Source organism: Nothoprocta perdicaria, unplaced genomic scaffold (genome assembly GCF_003342845.1).
Source record: "Nothoprocta perdicaria isolate Ctin4 unplaced genomic scaffold, notPer1 scaffold_33, whole genome shotgun sequence".
Lineage (NCBI taxonomy): Eukaryota > Metazoa > Chordata > Aves > Tinamiformes > Tinamidae > Nothoprocta > Nothoprocta perdicaria.
The window spans coordinates 3,988,770-4,012,188 of NW_020455566.1; the positions used below are offsets into that span (position 1 = coordinate 3,988,770).

The 23,419-nt window shown below is 57.1% G+C and overlaps 4 protein-coding genes across 5 annotated transcripts; all 4 read left to right on the forward strand.

Annotated features, from left to right (window-relative positions):
- The first annotated feature begins 4,390 nt into the window (after positions 1 to 4,390).
- Positions 4,391 to 5,464, forward strand: CNR2 (cannabinoid receptor 2). Its single transcript, XM_026043457.1, has one exon. It carries the CDS (start codon positions 4,409 to 4,411, stop codon positions 5,462 to 5,464), a length of 1,056 nt encoding a protein of 351 aa, XP_025899242.1. The 5' UTR covers positions 4,391 to 4,408.
- Positions 5,465 to 7,124: 1,660 nt separating this feature from the next.
- Positions 7,125 to 11,758, forward strand: FUCA1 (alpha-L-fucosidase 1). The gene is made up of 8 exons (XM_026043496.1): positions 7,125 to 7,465; positions 7,921 to 8,055; positions 8,238 to 8,375; positions 9,013 to 9,118; positions 9,390 to 9,590; positions 9,799 to 9,989; positions 10,846 to 10,945; positions 11,547 to 11,758. Exons 1-8 carry the CDS (start codon positions 7,125 to 7,127, stop codon positions 11,685 to 11,687), a joined length of 1,353 nt encoding a protein of 450 aa, XP_025899281.1. The 3' UTR covers positions 11,688 to 11,758.
- A 1,961-nt stretch (positions 11,759 to 13,719) lies between these two features.
- Positions 13,720 to 17,720, forward strand: HMGCL (3-hydroxy-3-methylglutaryl-CoA lyase). 2 transcript variants are annotated; one of them, XM_026043410.1, is made up of 9 exons: positions 13,720 to 13,770; positions 14,210 to 14,290; positions 14,409 to 14,516; positions 14,921 to 15,016; positions 15,477 to 15,625; positions 15,747 to 15,810; positions 16,356 to 16,544; positions 16,661 to 16,786; positions 17,026 to 17,720. In XM_026043410.1, the coding sequence occupies exons 1-9, from the start codon at positions 13,720 to 13,722 to the stop codon at positions 17,125 to 17,127; spliced, it is 966 nt and encodes a 321-aa protein (XP_025899195.1). In that variant the 3' UTR covers positions 17,128 to 17,720. The 2 variants fall into 2 exon arrangements, with proteins under 2 accessions (XP_025899195.1, XP_025899194.1); XM_026043409.1 differs by lacking the exon at positions 13,720 to 13,770 and adding an exon at positions 13,975 to 14,043.
- A 1,715-nt stretch (positions 17,721 to 19,435) lies between these two features.
- Positions 19,436 to 22,344, forward strand: GALE (UDP-galactose-4-epimerase). Its single transcript, XM_026043546.1, has 10 exons — positions 19,436 to 19,559; positions 19,650 to 19,765; positions 20,085 to 20,198; positions 20,518 to 20,694; positions 20,849 to 20,962; positions 21,043 to 21,109; positions 21,198 to 21,283; positions 21,441 to 21,518; positions 21,650 to 21,764; positions 21,842 to 22,344. The coding sequence occupies exons 1-10, from the start codon at positions 19,439 to 19,441 to the stop codon at positions 21,895 to 21,897; spliced, it is 1,044 nt and encodes a 347-aa protein (XP_025899331.1). The 5' UTR covers positions 19,436 to 19,438; the 3' UTR covers positions 21,898 to 22,344.
- The last annotated feature ends 1,075 nt before the right edge of the window (positions 22,345 to 23,419 follow it).

Consider the following 23,419-nt stretch of genomic DNA (forward strand, 5'->3'; position numbering starts at 1 on the left):
TAAAAGAGGGAAGCAGGCGCCAGGCGCAGCTGTACAACATGTCCTGAGAGCTGGAGGGATGGGAAGCCCCCAGGCACCCCCGGCTGGAGCGAGAGGCCACGGGAGCTCGGCACTCACTGCAGCGAAGGCAGCTCCCGAGCCGAGGATCTTCCTCCCGCGGCCGAGCGCGTCGCAGCCCGGAGCCCGCGGCGCTGCCCGCCCAGACCCCYGCTCACAGGGCTATTTATTCTGCACCGCCAAGTTAACCAAGGGTAAGAAACTGTTCTTTTATTTTAGGGTATTTTCTTTATGAGGACACACAAGGTAAGTGTTTTAAAAGCAGCCTGCGGACTAGCTCTTTGCATCTGGTTTTAGGGAGTATTAATGTTGGGTATGTCAGAGTTACTTCCAAATGAGGATGAGGATGATACTAAGCTCTCGGGCTGAGCTTTCTGCACTAAATAATGTGTATTGTGGCTTTATGTGCTGGTTTCAGGATAATGGCAGAAGCTCTTAATACCCACACTGGTGTTTGCACTGCTGCTCTGTGCCTCCACACTCTGTGTTTTGACTACTGTCATGCTGAGCAGTAGCACAGGGACAGAATGAAAAGCAAGCAAGCAAATAACCTTTCCTGTGGCATTTGTGCCAGATGATCTTTAGCATAAAGGGGGTTACAACACACAGCATTTTTAATATGGTCAGAGGGACAAGTCGGCATCATCAGCTCATTCCACAAGAACACCAACACTTCTCTCGCACCTAAAACAAGAAATCTGTAAAACTAAATTACACTACTAAAATCTGTATTAAATAAGAGACATTTTGCTTTCTCAGCATACTGGCAAGTGAAATGTCAAAGAATTACTGACTTTTTTTTTGTGTAAATCATTTCATTTGTTCATATGAAGTGATCATTGAAGACATTAYATTTTTCTGCAAAGACTGAAGCTCTCAGAAACCCTTGCGATGAAATATTCAAGCACAGCACTTTCAAAGTGCTATACGAACACTGCAACGACTGCTTGCAGTACAAATAATTTAATTTTCCATTATCTAAGTAACCGRGGTGTTAACTGACAAGCCACAGAGATTCTGAGGTGCCTCTGTAATTGAAGAGGTCGTCAGAAACCACACTGCTCCGTGCAGTGCAGGGCAAGCCTGGCAGCTCGGATCAATCCCACCAGTGCACTGATATGGAAAAGGCCTTTTTCACTGGCAGATTTAATAAGCTGGTGGTGTCATTAGGCTGGCGTGAGTGGGCTCAGAACCAGATCTAGTTTGGGGGAGAGCTCTCCGCCGGCTGCCTTTGCCAGCAGGAACTTGGGGTCGGAACCTACCACATTTTCACAGGCTTTTTGTTGCTCCCATCAGGGCTCGTTTAGCTGAGCTCATTTAGTGCCTTGTCTCCACTGGCTGCCTTGGGGGTCTGGCACCACTTGGAGCTCCCTCCACTCTAGTTTGAGTGCTGCAAGAGCTGCGGGCTCCGCTGCTCCACCTCGGCAGAATATTCCGTATTCTGGGAGATGTTTCCCTGTCCTGGTGGTCCAGCGGGCAGCCGGGACAAGGATTTGGGGGAGCTCAGTGAATACTGCGGACATTCATCCTTGCCATTCAGCCTGAGACACAACAGAAGCGGGAAGGGAAGGGACGGGCTGGCCTGGCTGGCCGGTTGCTACGAGCCCAGCAGACTATTTTGAACCTAAGAGCTTGTCTGAGTTATGTCAGCTTCATGGAGAGCGCCACACCACAGCAGTCAGCACCGCAGTTATTTTGCCATTACAACCAAATCCTCTCCCTGAGCAACGGAGCACGAGGAACAGCATTTTGCTGCCCTTCGCTCTCTCACCTAGTGCTCAGGACAGGCTCCGGGCTGCCAAGAGTGCCCTCGGGATGCTGCATAGATGCAGATACCGAGCAGCGGTGATGATGCTGGGAATGCCGGCTGCGATCAACACGTGCCAAAGAGAGGCCGGATTCTGCTTAATCAAGTGATGCCTTGACATGGATCCTACACTTGGGATCCTGAATGGGATCCTGAACTAGGGCTGCTGAACTTTGGATACCCCAGGAGGCAGCTGCTGCCCTGGTGGTCCCTGGTGAGCTCCGAGACAGGCCCAAGCCCATCGTTCTGCACAAGCCGCCTCTCCCCAGAGAGCGGCTGCTGTCAGCTTTAATGACAGCGGTCAGTAATTAAAGCTGCCCTTGCAACGTTTCCGTGACGAGCTCCAGGAAATGAGCACCGAGATTCRAGCGCAATACCCTGCTGCTGGGGGTTGTTCCACGCCAGGCTCTGATGTAAGCGCAGAGGGGCTTGCAGCAACACAGCCACATCGCAGCCCAAAGTCCAGAGACGAGCCACGCAGCTCAGCGTTGAAGAGGCTCCACGTGCCAAACGCCCCGGAGCTGCTGCCCTTCGAGCCGCAGCGTGCGGCTGGAGATGTTCTCCGGAGCATGCGGGGCTCGGGCTCCTCTCTGCAGGCTCCTCAGCTGCAGCTCAAGCATTGAGGGTGATTTTGCAACTACGGCCACCACCATCCCAGCCCCCTTGCAGGGCCTGAAGACAAAGAGCAGTGGGAATCGTGTCGGGGCAGTCAAGGAGTGACAAAGATGGGTATAAATTCCCTGAACAGAGGTTTCCAGGAAGATGAAGATGGGTATAAACTCCCTGGACAGGTTTCTAGGACGTTGGTCACTACTGACTGTTGTCACCCCTACAGACAGTGCTGTCTTTGCAGTGTTTCAGGAATCGCACAGAGCCAGGAGTCAAAAAACAGAYGTGTGACAAGGCAGCGGCCCTGGCCGGGGTTGCGGTGCTCCTGGCATGCATGGGAGCTGTCTGAGCAGCCTGTGGCCACCATCCCTGGGAAGTTCCTCTTTCGAGAGGCAGCTGAGGGGAGTGAGAGGCAGCGGCTGGTTTGTTCTGGGGGAAGGGAAGATCCTGCCAGGGGCTGTTTCTTACCTGGCATCAACATGGGGCRACAAAAGGCAGCTGCGCCCTCGGGAAAATGCAGTTAGCTGAAAGCACAAATACAGTTAAGGCAGGAAAGAGTTGAAAGCAGCATCCAAATGACGAGCTTACTAATGTAATGACTTTAAACGCATTAAGCTGCAGGAAAGTAGAAAAGAATCTGTGGYGTGGCTCTCACGCAATGCACCAAACAGCTCCACATTTACCCCAGGAAAACCAGGCACGTCCTTCTACCAGATCTCTGCAGAAAGAGCTGAAGGGAACGTTCCTGAGGAGGGGCAGGGCTGCACAGCCTGCGCGGGGGGCACCGCGCTGGGACGGGCTCATCTTGCTGCAGGTGCTTTCCCCTGCGGGCTGCGCTGGAGACCTGGGTTGGACAGCGTTTCCGCTGCGAGCAGAGAGCGTGGGCTGCAGGCAGGAGCCGCACGAAACGCGTCCCGCCGCCACCGCCGTGTGCCAGTGTCCCCAGCGCCACCCGGGCAGGTCCCTCCAGCAGCACCCRCTCTGCGGGGCCCCGTGGGGCTGGCATCACCGCGGCACCCGGCCGGGTTCTCCCCCAGCTCCTTTGGCAGTGTGGGTGACAGTAAAGCACAGGTAAAGGCTTTTATTCTTGYGACCTGCCCCGGGACATGAGTGAAATCAAGCAGGGAGAAAATCGGAAGCATTTATAATTCCCCCTTGGCACGGGGATTAGYGGGGGGAGCAATGCAACTTTAATGTGGCTACGGCTTATAAAGCTCTAATGGGCAAGCCTGAATGTAAAAACGCTGTCGTTTTGTATATTTAAACACTCTTTGGTGGAGTAAATGCTCCCAAATGCACTCAGCGTCCGCAGAGGAGCCGCGCTGAGTGCACAGCAGGGATACCTGCTCCCAACCCATCCCGTTCCCAACCCATCCCGCTCCAGCCCCTCTTCCTGACCCCTGGAGCAGCCTCACTCGGAGCGGTTGTTGTGCAGGGCCTGTCCCCAGCCACAGCTCTGAGTCAGCCAGAGCATCCGCAAGAGCCTCCCACCCCTGGCTGGGAGCCGGGAATCTCGCAGGGCCTGTACTGGAGCCGGGAATCTTGCAGGTCCTGTACCAGAGCCGAGCAGTTCCGAGCGTCGCTGCTTCCCTCTCGTGGTGAGAAAGCAGCCCCCGAGACACCTGCTGGACCCGCCAACCGGCACGGACAGACACTGCTGAGCTGGGAGAAATCCTGGATCTCTGTTGAGAAAGAGGGGAAGCCGGCGCCGGTGTCTGGAAGGAGGACCTGAGAGCAGGTCTCTCTAGGCTCTTTTTATTCTGTGTGTCCTCCTCTAAGGGAGAGGAGTCTCTGCATGGGTTGAATTCACTGCTCCTTGTGCTCTGGCAAGTGTCATTCCCCTCCCTCCCCTTGCTCTCTTCCAGACCCTCTGGAAAAAACATGCAAAAGGAGGAAGAAAGGCTCTCTGCRAGCTCCTGGCCCCAGCTGATTACCATGGATGTATGTAAGGCACAAGAAAACACGTCCCGGTGCAGCGCGGACACCGTGCCCCTGGAGTGCTTCATGGTTCTCAGCACGCAGGCCCAGAAGATAAGCATTGCCACCCTGTGCTGCCTCTTCGGGACACTCTGCGTTTTGGAGAACGCTTTGGTGTTGTATCTGATCTTCTCTTCGCCCACAATTCGGAAGAAGCCGTCCTACCTCTTTATCAGCAGCCTCGCCTTGGCCGACATCCTGGCCAGCATCATCTTYGTCTCCAGCTTCGTTCACTTCCACGTCTTCAATAAAATCGACTCCTCTAAAGAATTGTTCCTGCTGAAGCTGGGCGGCGTCAACACCTCCTTCACAGCATCCCTGAGCAGTCTGTTGCTGACAGCCCTGGACCGTTACATCTCCATCAGCCGCCCCTCCAAATACAAGGCTCTGGTGACAAGGAGGAGAGCGTGGGTGGCCCTGGGCGTGCTCTGGGTGACGTGCGTGACCATCTCCTCCCTGCCCCTGCTAGGCTGGAACTGCTGCACGCTCAACTCAGCCTGCTCCGATCTGTTCCCCTTTGTGGACAACAACTACCTGTCGAGCTGGATTGTCCTGGTCCTGGTGCTGCTGGCGTCCATAGTGAGCGCCTACGYGCACGTGCTGCGCAGGGCTCGCCGGCACGTGGCTTACATGGGCAAGCACCAAGCGCAGGCCGGGAAGCAAAACGCCAGGATGAGGATGGACGTCATGCTGGCCAAGACCCTGGTGATGGTTCTGACTGTCCTCATGGCGTGCTGGTCTCCAGTCCTGGTTCTCATGGTCTACGGCATTTTTGGGAAGCTGAGCGATCCCCTGCGGAAGGTATTTGCCTTCTGCAGCACCCTCTGCCTGCTGAATTCCATGGTGAACCCCATTATTTATGCCCTGCGAAGCAAAGAGCTCTCTTCTTCCCTGAGGATGGCTCTTTCTCAGTTCAGGAGGCAGCTGCGAGCCGCGGAGGACAGCCCRGAAGCAGAGAGCACCCACAAGTCCTCAGCAATAGAGACGGTCTGCGAAGAAACATGTGCAACATAGGGAGGCAGCTGTGGCAAGTCTGAGCTTGGGCTGGAGGAAGGAGCCTGGCTCACTTCTCTTTTGGATAGCTTTTCTTTTCTCTGAGCAGCTCGTATGAGATGATGGATTCGAGGCCTGTCATGGAGCCAGCTCCCTCTGATGTGTTTCTTAGACACCAGTGTCTAAGGGTGCACAGCCTGGGACAGCGGGTCCCCATGCTGCATTATCGTGTGCAGGCTGCAGAGGACCCAGCGCTACAAAATGGTCATTCAGTCGGGAACCTTCTACAGACCCCCATGAGGCAACGGACAGGGACCCCATTCCCCAGGGCAGCAGATCCTAGTATTTTATGACAATTCTTCCTGCCTGGCTTTCTGCCTGCCCTGTCAGTCACCTCCTAGCACGTTCTCCTTTCCATGACGTCTTCCTCACTGTCTTAAATACAGCCAAACTCCTGCAAAACAGAGAACTTGAGGCACTCCAGCAACGATGAGGCATCATTGGACCCTCTCCAAAACCTCTAAGTGGGCACGGTCAAAACTGAGCAAGTGCTATCAGCAAAGTGCTAGCAGCACATCATGAAGTGCCAGAGCTACCCCTATTTATGCAGGTGTCCTGAACGCAGTCCCAGGTATTAACGGTGTCCAGTTGTTAGGTATTACCAGCCTGGTGACACCAGCCCAGGCAAGGGCACAGCAGCTCTCAGTGAGACTCTGGGGCCTGTTAAAGCCTTGGTGTCACTGCAGCGCCTGCAGCAGCACAGGAGCTGCCTGAGACCTTGCTGGAAAAACGTTACACGCTGCAGATCATTTCAGGGCACTCGCTTGCAAAGGGTCCTGGCTACTCATGTCTCACAGAACTACATGTACAAGAACTAGTGGGTCTGCACTGTGGCTTGTGGGCTGCAAGAGCGGAGAGTTTCGGGGCGAATGGGTCCCCGCAAGCGCCACGTTTCAGCTGGGCAGTGTAAGGCAACCTAATGTGTGTGTCCATTTGGATGTCGTGTGTTTGGGTGTCGTGTAATTAAACATTGAAACCGTCCTCAGACTTTTTCGCCTTTAACCTCCAGTGCTCAAGATGCTCCTCTCTGGCCAGCAGGTTCAAAACTAACGCTGGCCAGATATTCTGACCGTAGGAAATAGATTCTTTTGCAAAATGCAGAAAAGGAGCAATTTCAGCTGCTGAGAACCACGGTTTGGTGCCAGTGGCRTCACGGAGCCCCCCGGCCGAGCGCCCGGCGCCGCTTCTATGGGTCACGGCTCGAGGTGCTCAGACTTTGCCCTCTTCCCCCTCACATGCGGCACCGGAGCGCGGCCCTGGGCCCAGGCGGGACCAGACGCTCGGGCTGCCAGTGCAGAGGCCCCAGGAGGCTCTCAGGCCCCACAACAACTGTGGCCCCACAACAACAAGACTCTCAGGCCCCACAACAACATGACGTGGGCGGCTTTGGGGGTTGGAGCAGGGTGGCCGCGGTGCTCCGGGCAGGGAGGGAGCAAGAAGCGCCGTTCAGCACGGGGCGCGAGGCGGAGAGCGGCCTCGAACCCCCGGCGCCTCGCTAGCGATGGCGGCCGCGACGCGTCGCCTTTGCCTCGCTAGCGATGGCGGCCCGCGCGCTCGCCCTTTGCCTCGCTAGCGATGGCGGCGGCCGGCATTACGTCACGCGGCGCGGGGCTGGCGCGCCATGGCGGCCCGCGCGCTGCTGTGGCTGGCGGCGGCGGCGCTGGCGGGGGCCGAGCGGCGCTACCGGGCGGACTGGGCCAGCCTGGACGCGCGGCCGCTGCCGGCCTGGTTCGACCGCGCCAAGGTGGGCGTGTTCGTGCACTGGGGGGTCTTCGCCGTGCCCGCCTGGGGCTCCGAGTGGTTCTGGTGGCACTGGCGGGGCGAGCAGCGCGCCGACTACGAGCGCTTCGTGCGCAGCCGCTTCCCGCCCGCCACCACCTACGCGGACTTCGCGCCCCGCTTCAGCGCCCACGACTTCCAGCCCCGCGAGTGGGCGCGGCTGTTCCAGCGGGCGGGAGCCAGGTGTGCCAGCGGGAAGGAGAGGGCCCCGAGGGGATGGCGGCCGCCTGAGGGGATGGCGCGACCCCGAGGGGAYGAGGGAGCCCCTGCGGTACGGGCAGTGCCCGAGGGCCCGGTCCCTGAGGAGACGGAGCTGTCCCCGAGGGCTTGGTGGCTCCTGGGGAGACGTGGGTGCCCCCCCGGGGTCCCTGGTGGGTGGTGGCACGGTGTCGGGGTCCTGAGAAGATGGCAGGTCTCACACCCCATTAGTCTCAGTTGTTCATTCCTCATCAGCATTACAGACCGTTTAAGAGCTGTAGTATTTCGGAATCTTCTTCTAAACTTAAAGGGTAACGAAAGGAGTCACCAAGGAGGGTTCCGCACAGTCATTCAGTCCCGCGTCCTGTCACCGGCTCTGCCAGGGAGCACGAGGAAAATCGGAGCGAATTCCTTTGCCCTCTGTCTCCCCATCTCCCCAGGTACGTGGTGCTGACAGCGAAGCACCATGAGGGATTCACAAACTGGGGCTCGCCGGTGTCCTGGAGCTGGAACGCCGTGGACACGGGGCCCCACCGAGATCTTGTAGGCGAGCTGGGACAGGCGCTCAGGGAGAGGTACGGCCCTGCCACCCTTGGCGCTTCCTTTCCTCTTTTTGCCTTGAATTCTTAAGGCTGTTCTTGACAAACAGCTGCAAATGCTGCGTTTTGGATGCTTTGCTTGCAAATCTATGAAATAATGGGGCTAATAATTCTTAATCCCGCCCCGCTGACAGTTTTTCTCTCCATTTTTTTTCTAGCAACATAAGCTATGGACTGTATCATTCTCTGTTAGAGTGGTTTAATCCGCTCTATCTGGCTGACAAAGAAAGTGGCTTCAAGACCCAGAGCTTTGTTTTGCAAAAGACAATGCCAGAACTTTATGATCTTGTCTTAAGGTAAGAGCTGCAACCGGTTAGGATTTAAGATTTTTTCTAGGTTTCCATACTGCAGAGAAAGGTCCAAACTGCCTGCAGAGAAGAGGGATGACAAATGTAAACTTCTGCAGCGCGGCTGTTTTCTTATTGGTACTGATTTGAAATAATTTGAAAACTGGGTCACTTTTTTGCCTCATGAACAATGTAGCTTATGCAATAATGTAGGGAAAAGGCTTAGATGCAAGAGCACCACCTTTTAATGAAGTGTTTGTGTACAGTAGCTTTGAAAGTGGAACAAGTTGCTTCATATTGAGTAGAAAAGCAATTTCACTGCAATTTACCTCCTTGCTTTGCTTTCCTGAATTGGCAAAACCACCAGCTGTGCACATGTGTTGCTCAGAGGTCGTTGTTCCAGGTAAAGATTGTGCCTTCTGTTTGCCAGRTGCAAACTTCTGCTTTAGGGAAAATTGCATCCTGTATTCAATGTGATCAACACACTGTTATGATATGATAGCATAAAACTCCTCCTAATGTCAGGCAGTGGGAAGAGGAAGTGAAAATAGATTCCAGAAGTAAGAAAGGCAGTGCTGTGGCAGGCTTCCTTTGGGGCAAGAGAACATGATAAGCCATTTTGAAATAACATTCATCTCTCTGTTAGATATAAACCAGATTTGATTTGGTCGGATGGAGACTGGGAAGCTCCGGAGTCGTACTGGAATTCCACCTCGTTCCTTGCCTGGCTTTATAATGATAGTCCTGTCAAGGTATTGCTCTCCTTCATGGCTTCTGGCAGTGAGATGGGACTGTGGTCAGGTCAGAAATCTGCTTGACAGATGCTAACCACATGCTTTATTCTTTCATCCAAAATCAGAAGCCTGTGCACTCCTGTGAGAAGGCTCTGGTATCTAAACCAGAACTTGCAACAGAAGGCACAGGCTTTAGATATTACTCTTTGATGCCTCACTTAATTTAGGAGGGATGGAAGCTAAAAAGCTCAAGACAAAATGCGCTCCTGAGCTGTGGTTCTCCTTGCAGGACACTGTTGTTGTGAATGATCGCTGGTGTAATAACTGCTCCTGCCATCACGGAGGCTACTACAACTGTGCTGACAAGTACAAACCGGGTGCCCTGCTGACGCACAAGTGGGAGATGTGCTCCTCCATTGACAAGCTCTCCTGGGGGTATCGAAGCAACATGCACATCAGTGAGTTAATGGATGAAGCAAGTATCATCGAGGTAAGAAATCGTAAGTCAAAATAACAGGTGTGGGGCAATTGCTGCGAATTGGAGGTTTCTTCTTGAAAAAAGAGTTGTTGGGTTTTTTTTGCAGCACTGGTGGAGATAAAGGAGTGTTTGCTGGGGACAAAGCATTCCTCAGCTGCCCGTGTCTTTGTTGTCAGAAGTGAAGATAAAACAATGTGTTACTTTGGTTTATCTGTCATAGGAGCTAGTGCAGACTGTGAGTTTTGGTGGCAACTACCTTCTCAATGTGGGCCCTACAAAAGAAGGGGTGATCGTTCCCATCTTCCAAGAAAGACTGCTGGCACTTGGGAGGTGGCTGGACACTAACGGGGAGGCGATTTATGAATCAAAGCCATGGAGGGTACAGATGGAGAACAGCACAGACAGTGTCTGGTAAGGACTCCATTGCTCAACGCCATCCTGAATCACAAACCCAACATGGGCTGAGGCTTCCAGAGCTGACATTTCTTTCCTGTTATTAGTTTTAATACTCTCTGGAGTGTCGCCATCAGGTGTGGAGGGCTTTTAGGAAATATCCTACAACCGTAGGGCTCACTCCCTGCCCTCAAGTGTTACAAAAGGAATTTCTTGCCGTGCACATGCAGTTGGAAAGAAGAGAATCAAAATCAGGGATTCAGCCATCTTGTTTAATTAAAATAGAACAAACCTCCCTTGAAAAAAAAATCCATGCAGTTGCTGTTAAGACTGTTTAAGTAACAGTTGTGGCTAGTTTGAGTTAAAAAATATACTCTCTCTAAACTCCTACAGTCTGTGCATGCAGTGGTATTCACTTTCGAGCTGTTATATAATAGTACTGCTGTTACCCAGCTATCACATTTACTTGCTGAAAAGGGCATAGTAAGTGAGGCAAGAGACAGAACCATTACCCAAAAGCTGTTTTTTTTTTTTCCAAGTGTGTCCAAATGTGTCCAGGCTAGAAATGCAGAGCTGTGAAAAGATCAGCAAAAGGCGGTGTGTCCGCTCCGACCACAGCCTGAGGCAAGGACAGAGGAGCCAGTGACGTGAGCGTTTAGGAAGCCTGTGTGGACTTTGAGTGGGTTTCATCAGCCAGTGCTGACAGCATAGACGGTGGGTCCAAAGTGACGCCTTTYGGAATGACCAGAAAATAGGTGACCCCTGTGTGAGAGCAGCAGGCAAGCCCGTGTTCTTGTGCTGTCTGAAGGGGCCAAGCTCACGTCTGGCTCTCTCGTATGGAGCTCTTGGTGTTGCTGAACTGTTGCTCCCTTAGGTACACGTCTAAAGGACCGGCTGTCTATGCCATCTTTCTGACCTGGCCCCGGGACAGTCTGCTGAAGCTCCTTTCACCTGTTGCATCCCCGAGCTTGCAAGTAAGGAGCTTGAGAAGTAGCTAATGCACTTTGGGATCCCAACTCGGGTACAGGTGCGCTAGGCAGGCCCAGCCTGCCTTCATTTGGTGACTGGTGGCAGTGCCAAAGTTTCATTTCTTGCTTCTGGTCCTGGACTTCTGTTCTGTAGAACAGACTTGGCAGCACAGGCCCCTGGTTTGCCACAGAACAGGTGGGGACTCCTCTTCCCCRCAGGCTTCTGCTCCTATTAGGACACAGCGAGAAGGAAATGTAAAAGGTCTCGCATAGCAGAAGGGATCTCTGGCTTAATGTCTCCGATTCAGATCAGGTGCATTGATCTGCTAGTTGTAAATGTTGTACATGACGCAAATGCTGGAATGCCCTTTGCTCTAAACAAACACACGTAGAAACTTCACAGTTAAAATGAACTACGGCCAAATGTCCCCAAAGTATCCATTGGGTTGCCTTTTGTGCACTGTGACTTATGGTAGAAATGCCCCAAATGGCTCTGAATGTTCAGGAATACTGGAGAGACACTGCAAATGTGCCCGGTGGAGGAGGATGTCCAAGGGGAAGGCACCCGTGCCAGCTCCAGCTGTGTGTCCCCTCCCTCTTTCTGCAGGTGACCATGCTGGGCCTCGCCGGGGCTCTGGAGTGGCAGAAGGGSCCAGATAAAGGGGTGCTGATAACGCTGCCCTGCGCGCCTCCGTCTGCCCTGTCTGCTCAGCCTGGCTGGACTGTCAAGCTTGAGGGTGTGGAATGAGAGCTGTGGGGGAGAGCAGCAATCTGCCTCTGCTGCTCCATTGTCTTTAGGCTAAGATTTTCTGTTTTTCCAATTATTGTCAAATAAAATAATTTTGTCTCAGTGGAACTGCCCTTCTAACGCACTTTGTGTGTAAATGACCCCGTTGTGTGTGGATGTCATAGAATCATAGAATCCTAGACTGCTTAAAGTTGGAAGGGACCTCAGAGGTCATCTAGTCCAACCCCTCTCCTCACGCAGGGTCACCCAGAGCATAGGGCACAGGGCTGCGTCCAAGCGGGTTTTAAAGATCTCCAAAGAAGGAGACTCCACAACCTCTCTGGGCAGCCCRTTCCAGGGCTCTGGCACCCTCACTGTCAACAAGTGTTTCCTTAAGTTCCTGTGGAACTTTTGGTGCCTCAGCTTGTGGCTGTTTCCTCTAGTCCTGTCGCTGGCCACCACTGAAAAGAGGCCGCCCCCTCCTCCTCACTGCCTCCCTTGAGATATCTATAGACACTGCTCAGGTCCCCCCTCAGCCTCCTCTTCTCCAGGCTGAACAGACCCAGCTCCCTCAGCCTTTGTTCATATGGTAGATGTCCCAGGCCCCTGATCATCCTCGTAGTCCTGCGCTGGACTCTCTCCAGCAGCTCCACATCCCTCTTGTCCTGGGGAGCCCAGAACTGGACGCAGTCTCCAGATGTGGCCTCACCAGGGCTGAGTAGAGGGGGATGATCACTTCCCTCGACCTGCTGGAGACGCTCTTCTTAACGCACCCCAGGATTCCATTGGTCTTCTTGGCCACCCGGGCACACTGCTGCCTCATGGTCATCGTGTCATCCACCACGACGCCYAGGTCCCTCTCTGTGGGGCTGCTCTCCAGCCGGTCCACCCCTAATCTGTACTGGTGTCTGGGGTTATTCCTCCCCAGGTGCAGGACCCTGCACTTGCCCTTGTTGAACCTCATGAGATTTCTCACCGCCCAGTCTGTCCAGGTCCCTCTGGAAAATGTCGTTTGGGAGGAAAGGCCCAGAGTCTGTGAGGCTGTTGGTGACCAAACACCTCAACTTGCAATGAGGGCGTTTTAAAGCGGAGCTTCCCGGCAGACGTTTCTGCCCCCGGCCGTGATTGAAGGTGCTGAAACGGGCAGGAATCCGAGCCGAAATGTCGGRTTGCTCCATGCACTGCCTGGGTGCATTGGCAGTGCCCACGTTTGGCAGCCCGCTCCTCGTACGCCCCATTGGGACCCGTGATGGGGGCTYTGAAGACAGTCAGTTCCACAGCAGCCTGGGGCGTCCTGTCAGATAAATAAGCAGCTGCTGTAGGAACCACATCGTATTACTTCAATATTGATTAAAACAACTATGCTCCTGTACATCCATCATAGCAGTTATCAMGGATGGTTATTGTTGAGGTGGAGTGGAAGAAATTACAGAAAGCTGAAATTAACATCATTACAAGTTTGCTAGCAGACCGTTAGTTGTATTTGGGTGGTGGCAGCTAGAGGCAAAGGCCGGGTTTGTGTTTTCCCGTGAACGGGGGAGAGGTGCCGCTGCGCCGAGCTGAGCCCAGACCCCGTTCTGCTTCATTGAAATAGGTCCCTGTGCTGATAGAGAAGTGCACTAAGCAGCACAGAGCAATAAACAGCACWGARCAATAAACAGCACTGAACAATAAACAGCACTGARCAAAACGTGCTTCAGCTTCGGCRGTTCCTCCCGGGGCTTTGTCCGGGTGCCAGCCGCCCGGCTGCATTGCTGGAGTCCCGCTGGTGTCGCAGGCACCCTGATGCACCCTAACCCTAGCCCTAAGCTTAACCCTAACCTTAACCCTAACCCTAACCTTAATCCTAACCGTAACGCTCCCTGACGCGCCGCGGAGCCTCTTGCCCCATCGCCAAACAACGGGCCGTGCCGCGAGGCGCCGGCCCCGCCGAGCCCCGCGGCGGTGACGCTGCGGGCGCCGCGGCCAAGGCAAACAGCGCGTGTTTGCGCAGCGCGCCCCGCGCCGCTATAAGCGCGCCCGGCCGCGGCGGCTGCCGGCAGCGAGCGGGACGATGCCGCGCTGCGCCATGGGCTCCCTGCCCCGCGACGCCGCCCGCGCACAGGTACCGCACCGGCACCGGCACCCGCACCGGCACCGGCACCGGCACCCGCACCGGCACCGGCACCGACACCCGCACCGGCACCGGCACCGGCACCGACACCCGCACCCGCACCCGCACCGGGGACCCGGGGCGCGCGGACCGCCTGTCACGTGATTGCCGCGGCCGCGCCCCCCGAGCACGTGGCCGGGCGCCGTCACGTGAGGAGGGCGGGCTGTCATGGCGGCGGTGCGGAGGTCGCTGTCGCTGCCGCGCTGGGCGCTGTCGCTGCGGCCGGTGAGCGGCGGGCCCGGTGTCCCGGTGTCCGGGCCCGGTGTCGGTGTCCGGCCTGGGCCCCGGCCCGGTCCCGGTTTCCTAGTCTCGGTGTCCGGGCCCGGTCCCAGTGTCCCGGTCCCGGTGTCCCGGTGTCCGGGCCCGCTCCGAGCTCTCCCTCTCCCCGCAGGTGAGCGCCGCGGCCGGCGCCTTCCCCAAGCGCGTCAAGGTGGTGGARGTCGGGCCGCGCGACGGGCTGCAGAACGAGAAGGTAGGAGAGGCCCCGGCGCCCMGGCCCGGCGCTTGGACGAGGCCGAGCCTTGTGCTGCCGTGGAAGGGGTGAAATCACGGCGGCTTCAGCTCATTTTTCTTCCTCCTTTCTCCTCTAGACCGTCGTGCCGACCCCCGTGAAGATCAGTCTGATCAACATGCTCTCGGAAACCGGGCTGCAGGTCATAGAGGCCACCAGCTTTGTCTCGCCCAAGTGGGTCCCGCAGGTCAGTGGTTGGGGTTTGCTGCATTTTGCACGTTCATATGGAATRATGTGATAAAAGGATTCTGTTTGCTCCAGAATCCTTATTGCCAATTCCTACAACTGGGCAAGAGGCAACAAAGTGTAACAGAGGAGCTTGCAGTAACCTAGACCTTCCCTTTGGACCCTGACTCTGAGCAACCTCAAATACAAACAACTGAATGTACACGTGTGTCTGAGCTTGGCAGAGGGAACTGAACTGTGACCCTTTAAAGTGTGCAACGCTCTTTGCTCTTAGAAGAGCCATTTCTCAAATTCCTGACTTGCTGTTGCATGTAAAAATAAATCTGAAAACTTATTTTTTATTTTGTAGAAGTAGATGAGTATCTTAATTTCACCCTTAAAACTCTGTCCTTGTTTAACGTGCAGATGGCTGACCACACTGAAGTTATGCGAGGGATTAATAAGCTACCTGGTATCAGTTATCCTGTCCTGACTCCCAACCTGAAAGGATTTCAAGCAGCGGTAAGAAATCGTAGTGTTTGAATGTTCACAGTGGCCTGTGTGTGCGTTTGCCCACGAAGGAACATTCGTAGTATGTTCTTTCATTCTGATAAGTGGCAGCTGCTTSTGGTGGCTCCTTTAAGGGAAGGTTCTGTTATTGTTCATGATAGAAAATACCTTGTTGCATTTCCTTAAAAGAGGCTCATATTWATTGGCAACAATATTTCAGTTTCTCCATGTCCATCTCCACATACCCCAGCTCACCTGCAGATGTAGCTTTTCTGCTGCATCTGTAGCTTAGCTCCTCTCTTGAGGACACAATGRGTGTCTCATGTTTTTGCTGTAGAGTGAACTGAGGAGAGAAACGGATGGCTGGGGAAAAATCTTCTCTTGTAAAAATAAGAGAACTATAGTCAAAGTTGTGCTTTTTTATTTCCCTTGGTGAAATTCATACGTTTTGCCTCATGCTTTCTATTGACAGGTGGCAGCAGGGGCCAAAGAAGTGTCAATCTTTGGAGCAGCATCGGAGCTCTTCACTAAGAAGAACATCAACTGCTCCATAGAGGAGAGTTTGGAGAGATTTGATGAGGTTATGACAGCAGCGAGAGCAGCCAGCATTCCAGTGCGGGGGTAAGCAGGGTGCAGAGCRTACAAGAGCCTGTGTGCGTCACAGGCTCTGCCTTATTTAGCCTTTATAATCTCACTTCACTTCTTTAATGGAAGGGTTTTGTTTTATTGCTTTCAACTATAGCTACGTTTCCTGTGTTCTTGGCTGCCCCTATGAAGGGAAGATTTCTCCAGCTAAAGTTGCCGAGGTGAGTTCGTCAGGAACACAGCTCTAATTTTGGAGAGGTTCTGGGTTCCCTTGCCTGTTTGTGAGCCAGATCCTGGTTCATGGAGATGGTTCGTGGATCTCCATGGCTGATGGRTATCCTGGGTCACCTCCCCGCAAAAGGGGGAGCCTGCAGCTAACGGCCGCCTCGGAGAGGGATGGCTGGACCTAGCTGAAGTGGTTGGGGGGGTTCAGGGAGGTCTGTGGTCTGCAGATCTCTGCACCTAGCAAAGAAACTCCCGGTGATTCRCCAGGCTCCTCTGTGTGCTTTGGTTACCCTGTGTGGGAGGTTTTCAGCCCTGGMAAACTGATGGCAAAGCAGTTTTCTCAGTAATCACTGAATGGTTGAGGTTGGAAGGGACCTCTAGAGATCAGCTAGTCCAACCCACCTGCTCCAGCAGGGACACCAGAGCACAGGGTGGCRTCCAGRCAGGTTTTGAAGGTCTCCAAATCACCCTTTACCCTCACCCCACTCCCATTCAGTAGATATTCATGGCAAGATAAGCAAAAATCTTGCCTTTTGGACAGGTCTCCAAGAAGATGTACGCAATGGGGTGTTACGAGATCTCCCTTGGTGACACCATTGGCATTGGGACCCCAGGCAGCATGAGGGAGATGCTGACAGCAGTCATGAAAGAGGTGCCCGTTGGGGCTCTTGCTGTTCACTGCCACGACACTTACGGACAAGCTCTTGCCAACATCTTGGTAGCACTTCAGGTAAGGTGGTTTCCTTGAGTTTCTTCTGAACTAGGGGCTTTAGAAGATAGATTATGGTCCTGTTCCTAATTAAGAGGACTTTACAAATGCTGATTTTTTTTTTTTTTTGTTCACAGATGGGTGTGAGTGTGGTTGATGCTTCCGTTGCTGGCCTTGGCGGCTGCCCTTATGCCCAAGGAGCGTCAGGAAACGTTGCTACGGAGGACTTGGTGTACATGCTGAACGGCCTGGGGATCCACACGGTAGGAGCCAGCAGCCTTCGTGGCCCTGTTTGCCTGCCTGAGGGCCTTGTGCTGCCGTGGCAGTTGCTGCTGTGCTGGTGGGAGCCTTTCCTAATGTCCCTTTCTCAGAGCAAGCAGCTGGCACTAAGGGCCTTGTWAAAACACCCTTCCGATTCCCTTTCCCCCTGCGATGAGCTGTTACTAGGTGGTTTTTCAGGGCAGAACTGGTACCAAGGCGTGTTGTTTCGTTGTCCCTGCAGGGTGTGGATCTGCAGAAGCTGATGGATACAGGTACATTTATTTGCAATGCTCTGAACAGAAGAACTAATTCCAAAGTGTCCCAGGCCAACTGCAGGCTGTGATACTTCACCAAGTTCCACTTGAAGCAAGGCGGAGGAGAAGGCAAGGATCKGAAGTTGGCCTCGTTTCCCTTCCTCCCTGCTCTCTCCATTCTTCAGTGCTCTGAGAAGAAGCACTTAACTSGCTAGGATCTATGAAGAAATGAAAACAAACAGGAATACCGTATCCAGCCTTGAACACGTTAAACAGAATGAAGTGCTGCTGCACGAAGCTCAAAACAGCGTCTGGTAAATTCTACCTCACGAGGATGTTGCCATAAGTGACCAGCAGAGGCTGAACCCCAGCTCTTCTGCTTAGAGCCCTTCTCCAGGTCAGCCTGGACCCTCCTGCCTTTCTTTTCCTTTTTTTGGGGGAACAAAAGCTACACCTGGCACGACTGAAGTGGAAAGCTGCTCCTGTGGCCTTTGCAGCGCGTATCAAGGAGCAGCCGGGGATGGTTCCATCTCCGCCCTTAAGGATTGTAATAAAGGACTGTATCTGTTGTAAGATACTTTTAAAGAGTTAGAGTAACAACCCCAGTATTTAATATTCTAATATACTAAAGAAATGTTTGGAGGAAGCCAGGAGCAGAGCTCGGCGCTCTCAGTCCCTGGGCCTGTTGCTGCAGCCCTCGCTGATGGAGGTGGTCTGGCCGCCTCGCAGCGGGTTTGTGCTGTAGGAACGTGTGCAGGGGCGGAATCAAGCTCTGTGCTGTCCTTCGTATTTAAAATAAATTATTTAATAGCTTATTTTTGAAAAAAAATGAGTGCACGTTATTGTCTTTGGGCTGGGGCAGGGGGTTGTTTTTCTACCCCCTTCCTGCGTGGTGCTTTGACTCACCTGCCTCTTCCTCCTCCGTGTCTCTCCCGCTTAAAAACCGCCTTCAAACGCTTAAAAACCGCCTTCAAACGCTTAAAAACCGCCTTCAAACGCTTAAAAACCGCCTTAAACGCGTCAGTAACCGCCGCTCCCTCCAGCGCTTCCGCCCTCGCGCCGGGCGGCCGCCAGGGGGCAGACTCCGCCCCCATTGGTGGCGCCTAGTCCCGCCCCCTCCGGCGAGCACCAATAGCCGCAGCCCCCTTCCCGCGCTCCCCCGCCCCTCCCCATGTTCTCCCCCGCGCATGCGCGCTCGCTGCGCCCCGGCGGTGACGCGTTTCCATGGGGCCGCGCGGCGGGCGGGGCGGGGAGCGCCGGCCTTAAAGGGGCCGCGGGGACAGAGCGAGGCCGGAGCGGCGGCCGGAGCGGCGGGTGAGCGAGCGGGGGAGGCGGGAAGAGCGGAGCGGGGAGGCGGTCCGGTCCGGTCCGGTCCGGTCCGGTCCAGTCCAGCCGGGCCCCGAGGTAGCGCTGGTTTCACGTTTCCCCCCGCCGCGGGCACTGCCCCCCTGAGGGACCCGCAGCCCCCCGGCAGCGCCCCGGCCCCGGCAGCGGCTCCCGGCCCCGGCGGCTCCCCGGGCCGCCCCACGCCACGTCCGCACCGCGTGTCCCGCGGCCGCCCCACGCCACGTCCCGCCCGGCCCGCGCGGCGGCGCCGGCACCAGCTGCGGGCCCTTTATCTGGGCTCGTTTTCTTTGGATCCGTCTTATCTGGGGTCATTTTCTTTGGGTTCGTTTTGTTCATTTTCCCGGCCTTTTTTTCGTTCATTTTCCCCGCTCGGGGCCGTGTCTGCCCCGGCGGCTGGAGCAGCACGGGGCGGCCCGGCACGGATCCAGCCGCCTGTTCAGACCGTTTTTCCATCATTCCAGCTGGGTGGTCTTTTGGAGAGTGAATTTCCCTGGAGTTTCCCCTGTATGTTCCCTGATGATGCAGTCAGCTCTCCCCTCTTCCCGCTGGGTGGGAGCAGCAGGAACCGCCGGCCAAAGGTGCTGGGAGACTGGTGCCRAGAGCTCCCTGCGTGCAGGGACAAGGGCCCCTTTGTGGGATATTTTCCACGTCTCTSCTGGGGTTTGCCAGCAGATACCGGCGAGCGGCAGCGACCCCGCGCCGCGCTGCTCCCTACTGCTCCCAACTGCCTTGGGAGCCGGAGCAGAGGGAGGAAAGATGGGGGAAAACAGGGAGCAGAGGCCAGAGCGGGTGCTCCTTGCAGTGCCCCCRGGTTAATGCCGTGGGGCGATGCCGGCGCTCATCAGCCCCCGGGATTCGTGCCGAAGGCAATGGGAGGCGCCAGGATCTCGGGTGGCTTCGGGCTGTGACAAATGCGGGAAAGTCRATAAACGCTCCCGGATGCGGATGTGGGATCGGCCGGTGCGGGACCGGCCCGGCGGGTTGCTCCGGGGCGGCGCTGCCGGGCGCCGCTCTCCGTGCTCCCCCGTGACGAGCCGCCCTCCGCAGGGCGCCATGGCGGAGAAGGTCCTGGTGACCGGCGGCGCCGGCTACATCGGCAGCCACTGCGTGCTGGAGCTGCTGGAGGCCGGCTACGTGCCCGTGGTGGTGGACAACTTCCACAACGCCATCCGAGGTAGGGCTGCCCCGTGCCAAGGGCTCGGCCTCCGCCCGCTCCTCCTGGGAAGCGCCCGTCCCGGCGCCGACCCCGTCRCTGCCTTTGCAGGGGCCGAGGGGCTCCCCGAGAGCCTGCGGCGCGTGCAGCAGATCGYGCAGCGGCCCGTCCTGTTCCAGGAGCTGGACATCACGGACGAGGCGGCGCTGCGGGAGCTCTTCAGCAAGGTGAGCGCAGAGCGGCCCCGTCCCCGGGGCTCTGCGAGGGGCCGCAGGGCAGCGCTGAGGAGCTGCAGGGACCGAGTGTCCTCTGAGCGCAAAGGAGACAGCGAGAGGCAGCCAACGGGCACGGGGGGAGAGACCTCCCTGGCTCTGCCCTCAGTCTCTGCCTTTCTCTCGGGAAATGTTCTTCCGGACGGGCAGGCCCTGCCTTTTATCACAAATAGATTAACTTGAATAGAGGAGGCCCCTTGGCACCCCGAGCTAGCCCTGGGGAGAGCGCGGGCGCAGCGCGGGCGGCGCTGACGTGGCTCTCCCTCCCTCCCAGCACTGCTTCTCGGCCGTCCTGCACCTCGCGGGGCTGAAGGCCGTGGGGGAGTCCGTGCAGAAGCCCCTGTGCTACTACAGGGTGAACCTCACCGGCACCATCCGGCTGCTGGAGGTGAGCGGAGCCGCGCGGAGCGGGCGCTGCGGGGATGCTTGAACAAATGGGAATTGAGAGGGCGAAGGAGCAGAGTGGGGACGGTGCCATCGTGCCACAGCCATCTGCGTTGAAAGGCCTTGGAGCCGCTGCCTGTGTGGAGGGGAGGCGAGCGCTGCACAGAACCTCTCTCGCGGCTCTGGAATGTCCCCCATGCTGGGGACAGGGATGGCTGGACCCTGTGGGAGCCRCGGCCGGACCCGCGAGGGGCTCGGGAGGGCCGGGCTGGGCCGGGGTCCGCGGGGCCGCCCGCTCACGGTGGGTGCTGCCCGTTCCCCAGGCCATGGCCGCGCACGGCGTGAGGAACATGGTGTTCAGCAGCTCCGCCACCGTCTACGGAGACCCCAAGTACCTGCCCCTGGACGAGAACCACCCCGTCGGGGGCTGCACCAACCCCTACGGCAAATCCAAGTACTTCATCGAGGAGATGATCCGGGATCTCTGCAGGGCGGAGAAGGTGCGGAGCCCGCTGAGGTGTGCAGGGCTGCGGCATTTGCCCCGGCAGAGCACCGGGGTTGGGGTTGTGCTGCCAGCCCTGGGCTGTCACCCGGCACGCTGTGCCCTCCCCAGRCAGCGCTGTGTATTGTGTGTATGTGTGTGCATCTCCCCAGGACTGGAACGCTGTTATCCTGCGCTATTTCAACCCAATCGGGGCCCATGAGTCGGGCATGATCGGAGAAGATCCCCAGGGGATCCCCAACAACCTCATGCCGTACGTGGCTCAGGTACCGGCCCGCGGCYGCGCCGAGCGCCCCGCGCTGGCCTTGGCAGCGGGGCCGCTCTCCCATGGCCTCRTCTCGCGCAGGTGGCGGTGGGACGCCGGGACGTCCTGAGCGTGTTTGGCGATGACTACAAGACGGAGGATGGAACGGGTGCGTGGCGGCTGCGCGGGGCCGGGAGGAGCGGCGCCCGTCCCCACCGGGCCTGAGGGCTGTGCACTCACCCTCTGTGTCCCCGCAGGGGTCAGGGATTACATCCACGTTGTGGATTTGGCCAGGGGCCACCTCGCGGCTTTGAGGAAGCTCAGGGAGAACTGCGGCTGCAAGGTAGCGGGCGCGCCGTGGGGCGGGCACCCTGGTTCCCCCGTGGTTTCAGGGACGCGGGCGTCACGGCCCGGCGCTGCCACCAGCCCCTGCGTCCCCAGGCAGGCCTTGCCCTGCTGCTCGTGCAGGAGCTGACGCCTGTCCCTTCTCCTCCTTGCAGATCTACAATCTGGGTACGGGCACCGGCTACTCCGTCCTCCAGATGGTCCGGGCCATGGAAAAGGCCTCGGGGAGGGAGGTGAGGCCGGAGCCGCAGCGGTAGCCAGCACCCCCGCCGCCCTCGAGCGTGCCCGGGCTCCCCGCTCCGTGCTGCAGCCACCAAGCCCTGTGCTGGGGACCCCCGTGCCCCATGCGCTGCTCTCCCCACAGATCAAGTACAAGATCACGAGGCGGCGGGAGGGCGACGTGGCCTCCTGCTATGCCAACCCGGCGCTGGCCGCGCGTGAGCTGGGCTGGAAAGCCGCCTTTGGCTTGGACAAGATGTGTAAGAGCAGCCCCATGTCCCCAGGCGGCCCGGACTGCCCCCGGCCCGGCCCTCACCCGCTTCTCTCCCCCGTGCAGGCGAGGACCTGTGGCGCTGGCAGCTGCAGAATCCCACGGGCTTCAGCAAGAACTGAGACGGGTGCCCTGCCCGGCTGCCCCGGAGCTTGGCACAGACCTGCATCCATTTCTCCCCCTCCCTCCCTCAGCCACCCTCTGCAGTGGGCAGGAGGCCCCTCGGCCTCCTCTTCCTTCTCCCTCCCTGCCCAGGTCCTCTTCATCTCATGGAGCTGCACCACAAGGGAAGGCAGAGCCGGGACCTGGCCAGGACACACCATCCCTTTATGGGGATGTCTGTGGGCCCAGCCCCTTCCCCGCTAGGTCTGGGAGCAGGGGGAGGCTCCTGGGCTCTCAGGAAGGTGGTTGGGGCCCCCACTCTCCCCCCAGGGCAGAGGTGGCCGCTGCTCCTGCACCTACCTCRTGGCCTCAGGCTGCCACATCTTCCTCTCACCCTGCTGGGACCACAGTCACAGCCTGAGGCCGGTGGCCCCCAGCGGYGGCAGTGGCTTCAGCGGGGGCTGCTGTCCTTCCACTGCCCCAGGCCAGGCCTAGGGTCCATCCCCTGTCCCCCCCCCACAGCTCCCCCGCTCCCAGGCACCACTCTCAAGGAAACCCTGATGTGCTGGGGTGAGCGACCACGTCCACCGGCCCCGGGGCTCCTCGGGGACCGTGTCAACGTGCCCGGCGGCAGGAATTCCAGGCTGTCTCACGCCTGGCTTTGCTTCCCCTCCCGGAATGGTGGTGCCAAAGGCTGCCCCAGGAGCCGGCTCCCCTTGGCTGTCAAATACTGCTCCTATTTATTACCGGCAGCTCCAGCGGCTGCGTGAGGCAGCAATGACGCAGCCAGGCTGGCTTGCTGTCACTGCCATTTATAACTTATACTACTAAATTATGAATGGAGCTTTTGATTTGTTTTTAAATAAACTTTCTTACTTCTTACTTTCTAAGGAGCAGCTCTGTCATGCTCAGCCCCCTCCATGAGCAGCCGCAGAGGCCCTGGGGCGTCGCGCTGATTCCCCCCTTGCCCCCCCAGCCACGAACGCCACCAGCTCGAGGAGGTTCAGGATTTATTTGACCTTGTATCGGACTCTGTGGAACACACACAAAAAACCCCAAACATGTACGAGGAAGACGAGAGAGAGAGAGGAGGGGGGAAAAACCCAGCTGTACTGAGGAATGGAGAGAAGCCGGTCTCCCTGCGGCTGCGGGCGGCAGCTGCGCGCGGGGAGCGAGTGGGAGGCTCTGCGGCCTCGGGGCRGCCCCGCGCTCCGCACCAGCTTCCAGTTCACAGTCGAGTAGGTCGCAAGGGCCGCCGGCCCCGCGGGACCCCGGCCCAGCCAGCCCCCGCCTCCCCTGGCGCCCGCCGCAAGCCCGAGGGGAGGACACAGCAGCTTTGAACAGACACGCAGTAGAAGAGAGAGCGGGACCGAAGCCCAGGCACRGGGAAGAGCCCGGCTTCCCCCGCAGCCAGCAGCAAGTTGGCTGGTTTAAGACTTCCTAAAGAAAGAAAACTCAAAACAACCCCAGAAACTCCCCAGGAGCAGCTTGGCCGGAGCCGAGGCTCTGGGGAGCGGGTTATTGCTTTGCACGTCCCCGGCG